Source organism: Aptenodytes patagonicus, chromosome 5, assembly GCF_965638725.1.
Source record: "Aptenodytes patagonicus chromosome 5, bAptPat1.pri.cur, whole genome shotgun sequence".
Taxonomy (NCBI): Eukaryota; Metazoa; Chordata; class Aves; order Sphenisciformes; family Spheniscidae; genus Aptenodytes; species Aptenodytes patagonicus.
The window spans coordinates 68377007-68392802 of NC_134953.1; the positions used below are offsets into that span (position 1 = coordinate 68377007).

Sequence of the window (15796 nt, forward strand, 5' to 3'; positions counted from 1 at the left end):
TGAGGGACATGCTAATGAGGCGGCCCGCCCCGCCCCCGGCGCCGCAGCGAGGGGGGGAGGCAGCGCTGGGCGGCGTCGCGCGGCGCCCGGTCGGGCACCGGATAGCCGGGTGGGAGCGAACGGCCGGGGCGGCGGCCGGGGACAGCGAGCGGAAAGGGGCCAGGACCCCGCGGGCAGCGCTGCGCGGAGGCGGAAGATGGGCTCCGGGAGAGGCCTCCGTACGACCCCATCGCCGCTTCCGCCGCCACGGACCGGAGCTCGGCGGCGAGGGGGCAGGCGGCCGGGCCCCGCGCGCGGCGCTAAGCCCCGGGCGGTAACGACTGGGCGCGCCTAGGAGCCCCGCGGCGCCAACAGCGGCGGAGCGGCGGCCCGGGCGAGTCCGGAGCGCCCGGGACAGCGCTGCTGTGCCGGGCCCGCCGCGCCCGGGGCAGGTCCCCAGCTAACCGCTTCTCCCGCAGCCCGAACCGCTGGCAGGCAGCGGTCCCGCTGCATCGCCCGGCCCGAGAGAAGGGGCCGCCTGAGCCCCCGCCCGCTCGCTCGCTCATCTTTTGACCAGACAAGGGTAACGAGGCGGCCGCCCCCGGCGGCGGTAGGGGCGGCGCGGAGAGGTCCGAGCAGCGGCGTCAGCACTGCGGGAAGGCGGGCCGGGCCAGCTCCACCTTAAACACCGGCGGCGGGAGCAGCCCCTCAGCAGATCTTTGCTGCCCCAGCCCCACAGTGCTCGCGTCCCCCTCCACTTCGGAATCTATTTTTGACCAGAAAAGGGGCAGCTCCACCGAAATGGAGCCTCAAAAAATTCCTCGACACTCGTGCTTGTTCCTCTCCACGGAAATCTTTAGTAAAAGGCGAAAGATTTATGCGATCTGAAGAGAAACCGGAGTATGACAGCTCCTCCGCTCGCACAAGTACCCACCCCCGGCTGTCGCTCCGCCGGACACGGCGACTGCCGCCGCTCCCGCCCGGCCCCCCGCCGCTCCGGGCCGGCTCCCCCGGCGGCGCACATGGGCACGGCCCCGCGCCCGGACCCGAGCGGCCTCGGGGAGCTGCGGCGGCGGACAGCGCTACCGGGGCCGTGCCGCCGGTCCGCGGTGCACCCTGGGTATGCAAATAAGACGAATGCTAATAAGCCGCATGCTAATGAGGCGCCCACGGCTCTCAGTACCGAGCATGGCCGCAGCCCGGCGGGAGCGGGGACTCTGCTGCGCTCGTCCGGCCCCGCCGCGGGTCCCGGAGCCGCACGGGCCGAGGCTTCCCGTCCCCTGCCCTCCGCCCCCATCGCCCTTCCCCATGCCCCTGCCACACTTGCCTGAGCCTGGAGATGGCCTCCCCCAGACATGGCCTCCCCCAGGCCCCCTTGACCACCGCCCAGGGTTGCAAAACGGGTCCTACCTTCGTACTGGACCTCCAGGTGCACCGAGCACAGCACACCCAGCACGGGCTCCACGAGGACGGAGGGGGCCTCTCCCACCATGTCCTAGGGGGAAAAGGGCAGAGCGGCAGAGGCAGTCTTCACACAGTACTCCAGGCCGTTCGTTACCCTCCAAGCACAGGGGCTGCCCAGTGCACCCTCTAACACCAAGGGGACCAGCCCAGCTCCTGCCGGGGCAGGAAGGACAGACACGGAAGCTAACACTGCCCTTCATGCCCAGCTGGGCCCACTACCCACCTGCATGACCCTGAGGGTCTGCAGAGCCAGCTGCTGGGCTCGGGGGGAGGCACAGGGCAGCACAGCAATGAGGCCTTTATAGACTTGGTTCTGGTACTTGGGATTGCCACGGCCCAATGAGTCCAGCAGAACCTGGGCGTCTTCTTGAGCCTCTGCTGACTTGGAAGTGGCCAAGAACTCGGCAAGGGACCGCACCCCTGTGCAGAGAAAGAGACGCCAAGTCGTGTGCCTGGACGAGTCTGGGTCACCCATCTCAGTTGTTTCACTGACACCCCGAGAGAACCCAGCACCACATCCCACTCGAAGTGTGGCTTGAAGAACAGAAGCCAGGAAAAAAGCTCTTTGTCCTTGTCAGGAGCCACACCACCAACTGGAAAACCAGTCGGCAAAATTCTCAGCTGGAGTAGGTGGCCAAGGCCCTTCTGCAGGCGTTTACACAAGCAGAGAATCCGGCACTGGGATGCCAACGGTGCTGCTAAGGATCCCTCTGCTGATCCTGCCGCTTCACCTCCCTTGGAGGAAGCTGTGGCGGCAGGTATCGCCCCATGGCCTCTGACAATGTAATCCGAACTACGGAACAGCTAAAGGGGTTTGGCTTCCACTGCCCAGGAGAAAAAACAGACAAAAAACCGCTGTAATGCTCTTTCAAAAGATACAAGCCGCAAAACCCTCCCAGCCCCACAGGGGAAGTCTGGGAAAGTTTGCAGTAGGTGAACGCTGCAGGTAAGAATGGGAACTGTTTTGTGGTTTAACTGGAGCAGTTGCAACCAGCAGGACAGCAATATCGCATCAAAAGAAACGACTGTAAAGAAAGCGAGCTCATTAAAAACTGAGAGAGGGGATGAAATGCAACTGCTCAACAATAGCCAAGACTCTGAACCCCTTCCAGCCAGAGAAACGCTGCGGCAGTCTGCCATCGGGCAGGTGGAGGGAAGGGAGTGGCTCAGCGCTGCGAGCAGCCCCGGGGGCCAGAGGTCAGGGAGAACATCCTCGCCTGAATTAGGCAAAAGCACGGACGGACACGCCGCCTACCATAGCTTTCACAAATGAGCTCCTTATACTTCCTGCCAGCGTCTGCGACGAGCTGCAGCAGCTTTACAGACTCCCTTTTGTCCTCTTCTTTCAGGTGGTTCAGCCCTAGTATTTCCAGGAGAATCGAGACACCTCCGATCTCCAGAAATTCAGTAAGGTATCTGCGTCTGCAAGGATAGGGGGAACAGAGCCAAAAGTGTCACCTGCCTTGGAGCCCACCTTCCTCTGTCAGCACGCTGTGCTCCTGGGAACCACCACCTCCTGCCTCGCTGCAGCGGGTGCCCGGTGCCCGGGCAGTGAACACAAGGAGGCTCAGCCTGGACCGTGGAGGCAGCTGCCCGCCGGCAGCACACCTTGCTGCCAGCGGGTCACCAGCTCCCATTTTACCCTGTGCTCATTTCCGATAGTGAACCACAGGCACAGAAAGCCCTGTCTCCGCACTCAGACTCTCATCGCGCTCCTTCCACATCGTGTCAGTGACCCGGTGGCTCTGGAGACATGCACAAGCAGTGGATTTGGTTTTGAGAGCACTTGAAATTCCTACCACAAGCCTCACTGGGGCCTGCCTTGCCTGAAATGCCTACACGGCCCTCCCAAAAGACCGCCAAGGACTTGTTATTTTCTTTATCTGCTCACCCCCTCACCCTTGTGTGCCTTCCCCACGGTACCTCTCACACAGTGACATTCTATACTCACCCACTTGCAGCAGATAAGAAGATGCCAACGGACTTGAGCAGCCTGTTGAGGCATGTGCTGTACGTGTAGCTGTTTGACAAGGCTAAGGAGGGATTTACAGACCATCGCGGTGTCCCCCAGACAGCCTTTGGCAATGTGGAGGTCTGAAGTGGGTACTCTCTCTGCAGGAGAGCATGGCCCTTCCTCTCACAGGCGTGCAGAGGCAGCACGCTCGTCCCTATGTGAGAAAAAACACTATTTCTAGGTCCCTGAGAGCTGGGTTACATGACTTTCCCTTCAGTTCCATCTTTAGATAGCCTTTTTTTTTTTAACCCTGCAGAACACGGCTGGATATGGATGTCCCCATACAGAAGCTTATTCTTTAAACAAATTTTTGGTAGAGAACTTTCCCTTCCTCTCCATCCCACTACCACACGCCACCTCCAGCTGTCCAAGGAAACAGATACGTCATCCTGAGCCATGCTGTTAGGCGAGCCAGAAACAAGCTGGCTCCCTGGGAGAACTCCAGCTCCAGCTCTGGTTCTGTCTTGCCGTCATTGCTTTTAATGAAGTTGTCCAAGATGCGGCTTCGAGCAACTTTGTGGGCACTATCCCATTCCTGCAAGAAAACCATGAGCTTCCTGATGGCTTCCTGCTCTTTGACAGAAGTCATGATCTCTTCTGCCTAGAGAAAAGTGAGAAAGAAGTTAGAAAAGGGCTTTGAAGATAGAAAAAGTCTGTACTAAGGAATTACCACCAGAATTACATTAAAAATCTCTGGCAAATAATATTAAAGCACTTACTAGCCATTAATTTAATCTCATTTTCCTTTACACTCATTTCATAGATAGGAAAACTGAGGCAGAAGGAGAGTTCCTGGTATGTCTGAAGCTGCACAATGAGCCTGTGACAGACTTGAGATTATTTTCCAGGGCAGGTGGCTTCACCAGAGGAGCTCTCTTCTCTGCTCTGTTAATAAAGTCATTTACCCATTACCCCAGCCTTGGTTTCTCGCTAGCCTCATGATATGAACACTGCGTCTCATATCTGACCTGCCAGAGAATAAATAGGGTGAAATGAGAGCACAAATAGGTATGGATTTATGGGGAGTGACAGGGTCAAGGGGGCTGTAAATGCCTGTTAGCACAGCAGCGCAGCATGCCCTCACTCACGTGATGGAGCGACAGTCATTTGGACTGGGCCTACATGCCCTCCAGGAAGATGTGCTTGGCCTTGGCAGTGGGAGAGCGCTTTGGGACCCTTTGGCATGACAGGCATTTGCTCTGCTTTTTCCTTATCTAATTTCTATGGCATGTTTTTAAACTATCTAAGAAAACCTGAAATGATAAGAACTATATGCAAGAAGACAGAAGCTCCAGAAACATCCCTTGCCTGCACTTCCTTCTATCCCTTCACACAGGTGTTAAATAAAGCAATCCATATTTTGCCAAGTTTCTTTGGCACGCTCCTGGCTCGGTATGATATCCCCTGTTCCAGCCTGACAAATGTGAAGGTGCACTTAATAGGGGGATGCAATGTCAGAGGATTAAGCTCTCTGTTCATTCAGGTAGGTGAGAATTCCACTGACACGTATGCGTTCGGCTTTCAGACACTGACCAATCTCAAGGAGCCTCGCAGTTAAACATCAGTATCTGCGTACATACACAGATGCAGAAAAAGGGACAAGGTCACAGACAGCTGCATTAGCACAGGCACGTTGTCCTCCACCAAGCTGTGTCAACGTGCCTGAGGATAAGAAAGGAATTCATGCCTTGTCTAATACAGTTCTTGGACTTCCTACATAAGAAAAGCACCATTTTAGGTTTTATTTAAAGTGTAGTTTAAGAGAAAAAAAATGAAAATGACACAAAATCTTTGGGTTTCAGAACAAGAAGTTTCTTTCAAGGTAATACAAGTCACCAAGATTACCAATTTCCTATCTACAAAGATCTTGAGCCTTTTCTCCTAGAACCTGGAGCAAAATTCCAAATCAGTTCCAGAATATCCCCAAGATACCTGCTCAAAAGTAACGTTCTATTGCTGTTATCTGACCTAGACTGAAAATAATGACCAAGAGGTGAACATGCACCTCGGTGCCTGAAAACAAACAAACGAAGTCTTCAAAAAGCTGGCTATGAAACAACGTTTGAGAATTAAGATGAGATGAAATTTCATTTGGGAATTAACGGTCTGTGCTCTGTAAGGAGTCTGTGTCCTTGGCAGGGCGTTTTCAGGATCTCCTTTGCAGGGAAGCAGGTTTAAAATAAATCCATTTTCCCAAAATAGTTGTGATTGAAAATGTTATTAGCCATAACAAATGTTAGTGCTGACAGGAGAACGGCCTGTTAGGGGCCTCTGGTGAAACAGTCAAGTGAAAGTCATATTTCACATTATTGCGAGCATTTTCCTGTGATTTACAGAATATTTGTGAAACATTACTTGCAAGGCATATGATTGATATTGAGAGAACAGCTAGTGTGTAGGGGGAATCTGTATTTCACAGAGACTGTTTGCATGAAATTTACAGTCCCATAAAGTGCTCCTCTATCCTCAACAGAGATCTAGTTAAAAGAACTTTACAGTCTGAAACATCCCAAAATTGATTCTAAATTAACGTTTCCATATTTGCGTTTAAGATGCTGGCGGTGTAATGCTATCCTATTTTTATTATAAAGCTGCAGTAACCCCCCCACTATTCAGAAATACCAGCACCAGCCTCTGGACGTGAGGATTTTAGTGATACAAAGGGCTTGCCTACGAATCAATGGCAAAGAAAAGAAGAGTTTGAAACAATAATCACATGAGGCTTCTGAGGATACAGTGGTATCTGCCCCTGGCTGCTATAATAACAGCATCTGCTGGCATAGTAGCCTTTAAGCCGACATTGCAAAGTGCCCTGAAAATGTACATGAGTATTTTTATTATGACCATTTTACATATGGGAACATGCAGAAACAGGGAAGTTAAATGACTTGCCTGAGTGGTTTGTCAGTGCTAGCATCAGCACATAACTCCTGTTTGTTGGCTTCAAACTCTGCTCTCAACAGTGCTGGGCTGCCACCTCAGTCCATTGGACCTAATAATCAAAACAAGACTGGGTCAGGGCAGTGCTTTTTTCCTGCCAAGAAACACACAAGTGATTTAGGAACTGGCTCTGGCAATTCAGCAGTTCTTTACATCCAGAGTGCTGCTAAATCATCAGATTGAGATCAAAAGGCAGACTGGTGCTGCATCAGCCGCGGTCTGAGTGTGAGGTGCCAGGGACTGATGGCCTTGGACTCACGGAAGGACAGAGTGACAGTGATTTGGTGCTACCTCTGCATCTTGCAACATCAAGGTTGTGCCCAGCCTCAAGTAAAACTGCTGTTTCCCTAGCAGGCTTCACCCTCTCCTGCCGTACCTCAAGTCCCCCACAACCCTCCTGACACACAATATACCTTCCTCAGTGTACCCCAATGCCTTCTACCCAGCCCCTATCAACCCACAATCCCGCTGGCCCCTCTCTCACCTACATGTCCTGCCTCCCAGCCCCACTGTTAACCCCAGCCACAACCAAACCTAGCCCCTCCTCTCCCCTCACCCCCAGCCAGGCCCTGCACTGACCCCTACATCCATCCCAGCCCCTACCCCCCTAATCCACTGCAGCCTCAACATTCCCCGCCCCAGGCCCAACCATCCCACCAGGCTTGATCTAGCCCAACCACAGGCCCTGTGCTCCCCCACACCCCAAAACCCACCCCAGGCCCTACAGTCCCTCACACGCTCCCCGATCCCAGTGCCCACCCCAGCCCCCGTGTCCGCCCCCACGACCCAAACGCCCAGCTCAGGACCAACAACCCCCCTCAGCCCCCACGCCGCCCTGACTGCGACCCCCCCCCCAGGCCCTACAGCCCCGCCAACCGCAGCGCCCGCCTCAGCCCCTCACTCCCTCTCACCTTCCCCGAGGGGGCGGATACCCCGCAGAATAACTGACACCGCAGCCGAACCAATCGCGGCCCGCCTTTGCCCCCTCGGCCCAATGGGTGGGCCAGTTTCCGCCACCGGTGGGCGGGGCGCCCAGCCCGGGCCGGGTGCTAAGGGCGCGTTGCTAAGGAACTAGGAGGCGGGGAGGGGAGGGGACGGAGAGTGAGGCGGGGTGGACGCTTTTCCTTCCCATTGGCTGCGGGAGCGGTAGGGGGGCGGAGCTTCCGGTAGGGAGAGCGGAAGCGCCGGTGGGGTGTGAGGCGGGAGTGCGCGGCGATGGGGGCCCGCGGGCTGGAGGCGGCGGTGGAGCTGGCGCCCGGGGAGGCCCGCGGTGCGGGGGCGAGCGGGCCTGGGGGGCCCTGCGGGTGAAGGGGCGGGCGGGCCGGCCCGGGGGACCCTAATGACAGGAGGGACTGGTGGACCCCTGAGGGTGGAGAGGGGGGGACCGGGCCTGGGGGACCCCTGAGAGGGGGGGGGGTCCCCACGGGGGGCCTGGGGATCCCGTCAGGGTGCGGGGGGAGGGAGCCGTGGAGACACTTGTGCCGTACCGGGTGTCTGGTAGTTCCTGGAGGGCAGGGCAGGGCAGGGCAGGGCACTTCCCTTCCCCCCCTGGAGGTGGGCAGCAGTCTCTGATGCCTCCCCAGCTCCCGGGAGGCGTGAGGAGGGGGTCTCCGCCCCCCGTGGCGGTCTGCACGCTGCTGGCTTTGCATCAGTGGAGAGCTTTGGGAGGCTGCAGGGACTGAAACTGTGCTGTCCTGTCCTGCTGAGCATGCCCACATAGTGAAACTGGGATGTTTCATATTCATAACTGACTGAGAAATTAAGCTAATACCCGCTTCACCATTACCTTTAAACTTTGTTAACCAGGCAAGTTGCCGTAAGTTCTGATTCTGGTAGACTGGAGGACAATTATTTTAAATCTTGTGATTTGTTTCAGAGAACAGTACAGAGACGGGGCATGCAGATGGTCAGCCTGTGGTGATCCTTCTAGGTTGGGCAGGCTGCCAGGACAAATACCTGGCCAAATACAGTGCAATCTACAGTCAGAAGGTGAGTAGTTTATTTATATTTTCATGACACTGTCATACAGCTCTCTGAGAAACCGCCTCTTTTCTCCATGTTGGTAGAATCGCTCTAAAGCCTCTCTTGGTCTGAAGAGTCGTTGGGAGTGGCGAGTTCTCTTGTCATTGAAAGCTCCTTGTCTCTCGGAGCCCAGGCAGCGTTATCTAACAGTTGCTGATGTCATCTTTGTGTGTGCAGCTGAGATAAAAATACTTCCTTGGAGAAACTTTCCGCTGTTGTGTGAATCACTGGAGTATTTTAAGGCTTTTAAAGTTGTGAGACTATTCAGGAATGACATGAACTGTGTTAGCTTTCCAAACAGGTCAACATACGGGGAAAGATTATGCGTTTACTGCTTGCTAATAGGCCACAGCACAGACTAGGTGAGGCCAGGCTGAGGACTGACAGAGCACATCAGCATCTGTTGTTCCTTCGGCTTTTCCTTCCCGTGAAGATGATTCATCTAAATGTTGTAATCCAAATTCGTTTTATCCTGTCTGTGAAACAGCCATCCTATGACAGTCACACCTGCTCACTAGGAACTCCTTGTGTTTGAACTAGAGAGGTCTGTCCGATTGCTAGTTCCCTAAGTTATGATATTTTCCTTTCTAATACTGTATTTTACTGGAATGACCCCAGCTTGTAGTATGGGGACCCACTGAAACATTAGACTTTTTTTTTTCCTGTTTCAGCTATAGGTGGAAAAGTTTGTACATTAACAAGTCTATCGTTAATGTGTAATCCAGTGCAAGAGTCATGAATTGGCTTGTTCTAGTGAAGAATTAATTGTTAAGTGACTGTTGTGACTAAGAGATGCTGCTGAGCAGGTGAGGAGCACATTACATGGCAGCATGCTAACTTTTTTGAAAATAATTTTCTATCAGAAAGATGATAGGAATGGGAAAGGAGAGAAAGGGTTTTCTTAGCTCCCTAATGAGGAAGTGGCTGCAACTGTGGCAAGACGGTGTAGAAGACTTTGATTTAAGAACTTGATATCCTCTGCTTCCTCGTTCACTGTTTAGGGAGCTCTGGGCGGGAGGGCTGTCTTGGTGGCTTTGCCTTGTGTTTGTCAGTGTGTAATGTCAGTGAGTTTAGGTGATAGAAAAGATCTAAAGCATTTATAAATGTAGTTCCATCTGCTCTATTTAGAAACTCCTTCAAGATCCTGTTTCCCAATCTACACCTAAATGTAAGGCCTTAACTGTAAAGGCAATTGTGCAGGCGTTCTGAATCTCTGAACCAGTGCTCTTCATTTGCACAGCTGGAACGTTTCAGAAAGGCTCATGAAAATCATGTCAGTGTTGATTGTGGGTGAGACTTAGAGACGGCTGCAAACAAGTACTACCCAAGGACAGGAGGAAGTTCCTCCTCCTTCTTATGTTTGTTTCAATGTTGTGAACTAGATGTGTACCAGAGCAGGCCCTTCTTACCAAAATGGCTGATACTGGAGGTTTGTGAATCAGGGAGATGGTTTTCTCTTCCTGGGTGAAGACTAACGCTCATAAAAGCTTGGGTGGCAATGTCCCCAGGGGCTGTGCCAGCTAGTACAAGATTTGAAAGGATCTCAAACATCATCAAATCCAGGCCTCTGCTACTGCAGAAACCTTTTCATAATACTGTGTGCTGTTATGATTAATATAATCCTATTCATATTGGTGCCTTGCTACTGACACTAAAGGCTTTCTTCTGGCCCTGTGGTTTCTGTTGGAAACCTGTCTCCAATTTTCACGTTCTTTGTACTGATGCTTGCCTACTCCATGTAATTTACAGCACAGCCTAAATGTGTGTGGGCTCTCTTTCTGTTCTTCTTAGGGGTGCACCGTCATCCGCTACACGGCTTCATGGAGGATGATATTCTTCTCTGAGACCTTTGGCATCAGATCCCTCCAGACCCCAGCCAGGCGACTCCTGGAGCTGCTCTTTGACTACAGCGTTGAAAACAGACCGGTTCTTTTTCATGTTTTTAGCAATGGTGGTGTCATGCTGTACCGTTACATCATCGAGGCGCTCCACACTCACAAGCCATTTAAGAACCTCAAAGTGGCAGGCACCATTTTCGATAGTGCCCCTGGCAGAAGAAACTTGAGAGGAGGCCTTCGTGCCTTGGCAACTGTCTTGGTATCCACGAATGTGCTGCTCAAGTATTTCCTCCTATTTGCTTTTGCTACTACAGCTGTCGTGCTGCGGATCTTGCTGTACCCATTGACCCGCTTCATCCACGAGAGCCATTACGATGCCCTGCTGAAAGCGCCCTCGCGCTGGCCTGAGCTTTACCTCTATTCCCAAGCCGATGCCATCATCAAGGCCAGCGAAGTTAAGCACATGGCTGATGCCCGGCAGCAGCTCGGTGTCTCCGTGAAAGCTATAGACTTCTCGGATTCGGCTCACGTCAGCCATATGCGGGCGTATCCCACCTATTACGGCAACCTCTGTATGACTTTCCTGTCTGACTGTGTCGGGGGCTCACCTCGTTAGTGGTGTAATGACCTCCAACGTTCGCCTCTGCTTTGCTCAGCTTGTATGGGAAATGCCACCCCTTTTGTGTCTTTGAAGGGAGGAAAGTAGAGACTTCTTAGCTTTTTTTTTTTTTTTTCCTCCTCCCCTCCCCTCCCCTCCCCTCCCCTCCGCCATCTACAAGTCTGAAAGCCTCCAGGCTGGCCTTTGTATAGCAGAAGGTAGATATGGATTAATTTAAAGTACTGAAGGTGAAATCCTAGCATGGTTGAAGTTGATCTGCTTTACCAAGGTGTGTCAGACCAGAATTTCGCATCGAGTGTTACTTGTTTCTTCCTGTCTCGTGTTCTCTGCTTTCCATGTTGTCTCCTTGTCCTTGATGTCCAATGTGCATGTTCTGTTGCTTTGTACTGATTTTACAATACAGCTCTTCAACGTCTTTGTTGTTTCTTTCCTCTCTGCCATTTCTTTTATCTTGCAGCGAGCAAACAGGAGCAGCTCTGCAGGACTTCTCTCTTCTCTCGGTGCATCCCAGCTCTTGTTATACTCCCTGCTGGAGATCAGGCCCAGAAGCCAAGTGTAAGACCTGGGAAAGGCTTGTGCAGGGCAGTATGACCAGTCTGTCATCTGGTTCCGTTAAATAGCTGAGATAGATGGAGCAGTCAAAGCTCTGATCCTTGGTGGGAGCTCGAATGTTTGTGACAACTTTTGCGTTCTTCAACCAAAAGATTTAAGTTAACCTTTTTGAATGTGTCTTGTGTTTTGTTTGCCTTCCTTCCAGTCTTTTGTGTGTTCTCCCAAGTAGTTTTGCTTTCTTGGAGAACTGCTCATTTATTATTGTGTGTCTTTGAGCAGCCTATATTGTGCATCTGGAAATGCAGCGAAACTGGCACAGCTGTAACCCGAAAGACCTCAGAAATAGAAAGGTGGAACTGCAGAGAAAAATGAAACTGTCTCTTGGAGCTGTGATTTATACTGGGTGTTTCTTAGATCACTTCCAGCCCACAAATGACCATGAAATTCAATGTTTTTCCCCATAATGTTCTCTTCAGATGATCAGTCTTTGCTGTCCATGCAGCGTGTACTAGTGATACAAGAAATTAATTCCTTCCACCTAGTGAGAAAGTAGCTCATTGCACTGCGCTTCAGGCATGTTTGGTTCTGGGTTTTGTTGTTTATTTTGGGGAGAAGCGGGGATAAAGACAGAGGAGAGCCTGCTAAGAACATGTTTATGCCATGTCACAGCATTGCAAGCTAATTAATAATGCGGCGGACAGGATTAGGTGACTTTAAATTCCTAGTCAAAGGTTGCTGGGAACAGGCTCTGGAGGGCTATGGGCCTGTTTGAACAAGGGGCTGCCCTCGAGAGGTAGGAACATAAAAAGCACGAGGATTTTTCCAGCTGTTTGCTGCCTGTGGGCTGCTGTGCTTGTCTCGTCCACCCTTGGGGTGCTGTCATCCACAATTACAAAGCACTTGCTGTTCTGAATCGAAACGCAGAGAGGCAGGCCTCTGGGGAAGCACTGAAATAATTTGGAAGTTTAAAATGAGAGCCATAACACCTCACAGAAGTGGAAGCACAGGGTGAGTCGTGGTCAGTGGCCAGAACAACTGTTTCTGGCAGGCTAGTGTGGCAACCCTTACTTAAAGCGAAGAATAACCCCATGTCAGGCGTGGTTTTAAAGGGTGGACTGGGGTGTATAGGATAGGTGAGAATTAACTGAAAAGGGGCTGATGGCCTGGTTTGTCTTCGATTTTTTTAAAGCGAAAACTGGCTCCAGGCGCAGGGGCCCTTGTTGCTCGGGGTCCAGTTTTCTGTAGGTGTGATCCCAGTTTCAGCTTCCACTGTGAAGAGGAGCTGTGAGGGCTGCCCTGCGGTAAGATAGCCTTCAGCCTGCTGCTTTTCATGAAGAAATTCCTGTTCCTAGGGTTTGGACCTGTAAAAGGCAGGCACGTTCCCCTGTCCCCAGAAAGCCCATCGGAGATCTCCCAGCTTTTTAAAGCAGACCCCTGGTTTGTGCTGTCAGTGCCATAACTCCTGAGCTGTGATATGTTTTCCTGCCTTCCTGGAGAGCTGGGCTGTGTCTTCTGAGCATCCAGCCTGTTTGTGGCACCGTGAAAACTCTTGGGGAGCAGAGGTGATAAAGGTTATTTAACTAGCACTTGCCCTCGTGCTGGTTTCTACGGGTTCAGTATTTACAGAACAGTTAAACACTCCATAATATACGCCTCTGAATTAATACAGTTGTGCTGGGCTGGGAATCTGCTGTTCCTGTTTATTGCCGTGGGCGTTGAACTTCGACTATTGAAGGACTCAGGCTGTTGCGGAGTGTGGCTGGCAGGAGCTGGAGCTAAACCCTCTGTCCCTGTGTGATGAGATGGCGAAGCTCCCTCCGGGAAGAGCCCCATGTGTGTCAGTACACCTTCCACCCCTCCTTCACCTCCCCACCACGGGATTGGTGCTCCCCCAACTCAGCCCAGCTCTGTTCCACCTCCCCGCTTTCCAGGGCAGCAGGCAGGGAGTGGGTGCTGCCTGCTGGAGCCCTGCAGTCGGAGGTGCCCGGTGCTATGCGAGCGGGAACCAGCTCACAGGCATTTCCACTGCTGCAAAACTGACTTGAAATTCAGGGCTAATTCACGTGCACAACTCTCTAAGAGCAGGGGGGGATCTCGAGCAAGCCAGTGATTTACAGGTGAGGTCATCGGCACCAATCTTCTGGGTGGGTTTAGTTTTCCGTGTCCCAGCAAGTTTTACTGATGATTATGAGCCATGTGTTACATGTATTGTGTGATATATTGCCCTCTTCTTTCCTATACAGCATGTACACTTGCCCTCCCCCCTTCTGCCCTCTTTATTTCTGTTGCTTGTTATTTGAAACAGAAGGTTAATAACTTGGAGCCCGAAGGCACACGGCCAAGAACGGGTCCAAGCACTACTGGATTTAAAAAAAACCCAGCCTCAAACCCTTAATCCTTGCTAAACTGTCACAGTTTGGTGCAGCCTGCGTTTCTAAAGAGCTTCAGCCTGAACACGGAAAGCCAAAGGTTGGGATATCTTGGCAAATCCAAGCGAATCTCTGAGATGAGCTATGGGAGGGCTATCGCAGATCTGCTCTTTGGGAGGAAAAGTGCCGCGTCCCTGGGCTTGCCTCGTGGGTAGGGAGCGGGATATGGCACTGGCGATCTCTGCCTGGGGAGCCCGGAGCTCGTTTTCCTACAGTCCAGCCCTCGTGCGCAGACGGTGGAGCGGCGTGGACCGAACACCAGCGGTGGTGGGAGAGGAGGATGCCCGCGGGCCAGCTGCTGCCATTGTGTATTTCCCAGCTACGTTCATTTTGCAAGAGCACAAATTAACCTTTCCTCAGCAACAAAAGCCATTTGTGAGTGTTTCCTGTGAGGGAGCTGGCTGCCAGCTCGCTCCCCTGCGCCGCATTCTCTCCCCAGGCAGCGGTGATGTTACAGGAAGGTTTTAAAAAAGGAAAAAAGCCGCTTGGTTAGCGGACAGGGTGGCCGCGTGCCTGGGCTGGAGGGTGCGTAGCTGCGGTGAGAGGGTGTCCGTGCAGCCAGGCTGCCTCCGCGGCGCTGGGAGAGACCTGGGCAGACCAGGGGCACGATCCAGCCCAGCCAGGGGTTGCATTTTGGAGCAGGGGGGAGCATCTTGCAGTGCCAGTAATTCAACCCTAGCCCCTGGGCAAAGACTGACCTTAGCCCACGCCTAATAAAGGTGTTTTAAAAGTCTGCTGTTGCCTTTTGTGCGTCGGGGCAGCAAATTGTGTTTGGGCTGAGGCCCCGTCTTTGTAGGCGTTGGGAAGGCGCAGGCGTATGTGTGGAGCTGTGCCACCGATGGAAAAGCATGCATGGACGGCTGGAAATGGAAACGAGCAACCCGACCCCATGTGCCGCTTCCTAGAAAGAGAAGCGGGGAGGCGTGAGGCTGGTCTCCATCGCCCCGTGGAGGTGATGGAGGAGGCAGCTGGCAGAGGGGCGGCTGTGCCAACCTCCCTGACCGCAGCGGCGGCCGGGCCGGGCGTGGGATGCTCCGGCCCGGGAGGGAGCAGCGCTCCACGAGGTGGCAGCAGGCCCCCTCTTTCCTGCGTGGAGAGATCTCTCGTTTAGGAGACGAGCAGAGCGGATGCTGGAGAAGACCCCGACAGCGCGTCTCAGCCCAGCGCTACGGCGTGCCTGAGAGCATCTTCCGCAAAAAGTCCCCTCTCGAGGCGAGGAAAAAGACCAGCAAGAACAAACTCCGATGCTGAGAAGTAGAGCTCGTGAGTTAATATGGAACAGCATCTGGCCCTAGAGCTGCCTGCCCCTGGAAGTTGTACTTGATCCTATTCCTCAGCTTTAACTGAATGTTAAAACCGAAAGTCTAACGGCAGGAATAGCTTTACTGCCCTTCCCATGTCGGCAGGCCAGGTTATACCACTTCCCTCTCCATCACCCAGAAAGGGCTGTCCATTTTTTAAGCGAATCTGTGCAATGTTGTGGTTAGACAGACCACGGTCCAGCTTCTGGAAACCTTGGTGAATCGGGACTGTGGAGCTCCCTTGGGTTCCCCGTAGCCCCCCAGCCCTGGGGAGGGAGCTGAGCTTAGCGCTGCTCTCCGGAAAGGCTGGCAGGACACGCCGGCACACGGGGCTGGGGGCTTGGGGGACAGTCAGGAAACAGGATAGCACAACTGGGGGCCACAGCCACCGTCTGGACCCCGCAATGCATCCCCTTTCCTCTGGCACTCCTGGGCACACCCTACGCACAGCTCCTGCATCCAGCCCTGGTCATGGGCAAGGGAGGCAGGGGCTCACAGGACAGCTGCTCACTCTGCCGGCCTGGCATCCCCCCATCCCCTCCCCTTTGAACTTGAGCCCCCACCCCCTTGTCTCTATATCCTCACACAGCTGCATACCCACCCCAGCACCGCTGGCTGGAGACGAGCCACCTGGGCAG

General features: G+C 53.3%; 2 protein-coding genes and 1 non-coding gene across 6 annotated transcripts in view; 1 reads left to right on the forward strand and 2 right to left on the reverse strand.

Moving 5' to 3' along the window:
* The window catches only part of ARMH1 (armadillo like helical domain containing 1), a 15533-nt gene extending 9088 nt beyond the window's left edge, over positions 1-6445 (reverse strand). For all 3 annotated transcript variants that reach the window (XM_076340334.1, XM_076340333.1, XM_076340336.1), the window contains exons 1-6: positions 6346-6445; positions 3841-4054; positions 3395-3463; positions 2699-2865; positions 1667-1863; positions 1390-1474 (exon numbers count right to left, since the gene is read on the reverse strand). In XM_076340334.1, the coding sequence (XP_076196449.1) occupies positions 1390-1474; positions 1667-1863; positions 2699-2865; positions 3395-3463; positions 3841-4046 (724 nt within the window). In that variant the 5' untranslated portion in view covers positions 4047-4054; positions 6346-6445. The remainder of the gene's footprint in view (positions 1-1389; positions 1475-1666; positions 1864-2698; positions 2866-3394; positions 3464-3840; positions 4055-6345) is intronic.
* On the reverse strand, positions 769-883 carry LOC143161484 (U5 spliceosomal RNA). The gene has a single exon (XR_012995548.1). It is a non-coding gene; the product is annotated as a U5 spliceosomal RNA (small nuclear RNA).
* Positions 6446-7611: 1166 nt separating the features above from the next.
* TMEM53 (transmembrane protein 53) lies at positions 7612-11596 on the forward strand. 2 transcript variants are annotated; one of them, XM_076340337.1, is made up of 4 exons: positions 7612-7667; positions 8274-8386; positions 10211-10829; positions 11334-11596. In XM_076340337.1, the coding sequence occupies exons 1-4, from the start codon at positions 7613-7615 to the stop codon at positions 11465-11467; spliced, it is 921 nt and encodes a 306-aa protein (XP_076196452.1). In that variant the 5' UTR covers position 7612; the 3' UTR covers positions 11468-11596. The 2 variants fall into 2 exon arrangements, with proteins under 2 accessions (XP_076196452.1, XP_076196453.1); XM_076340338.1 differs by lacking the exon at positions 11334-11596 and having other exon boundaries at positions 10211-10994.
* The last annotated feature ends 4200 nt before the right edge of the window (positions 11597-15796 follow it).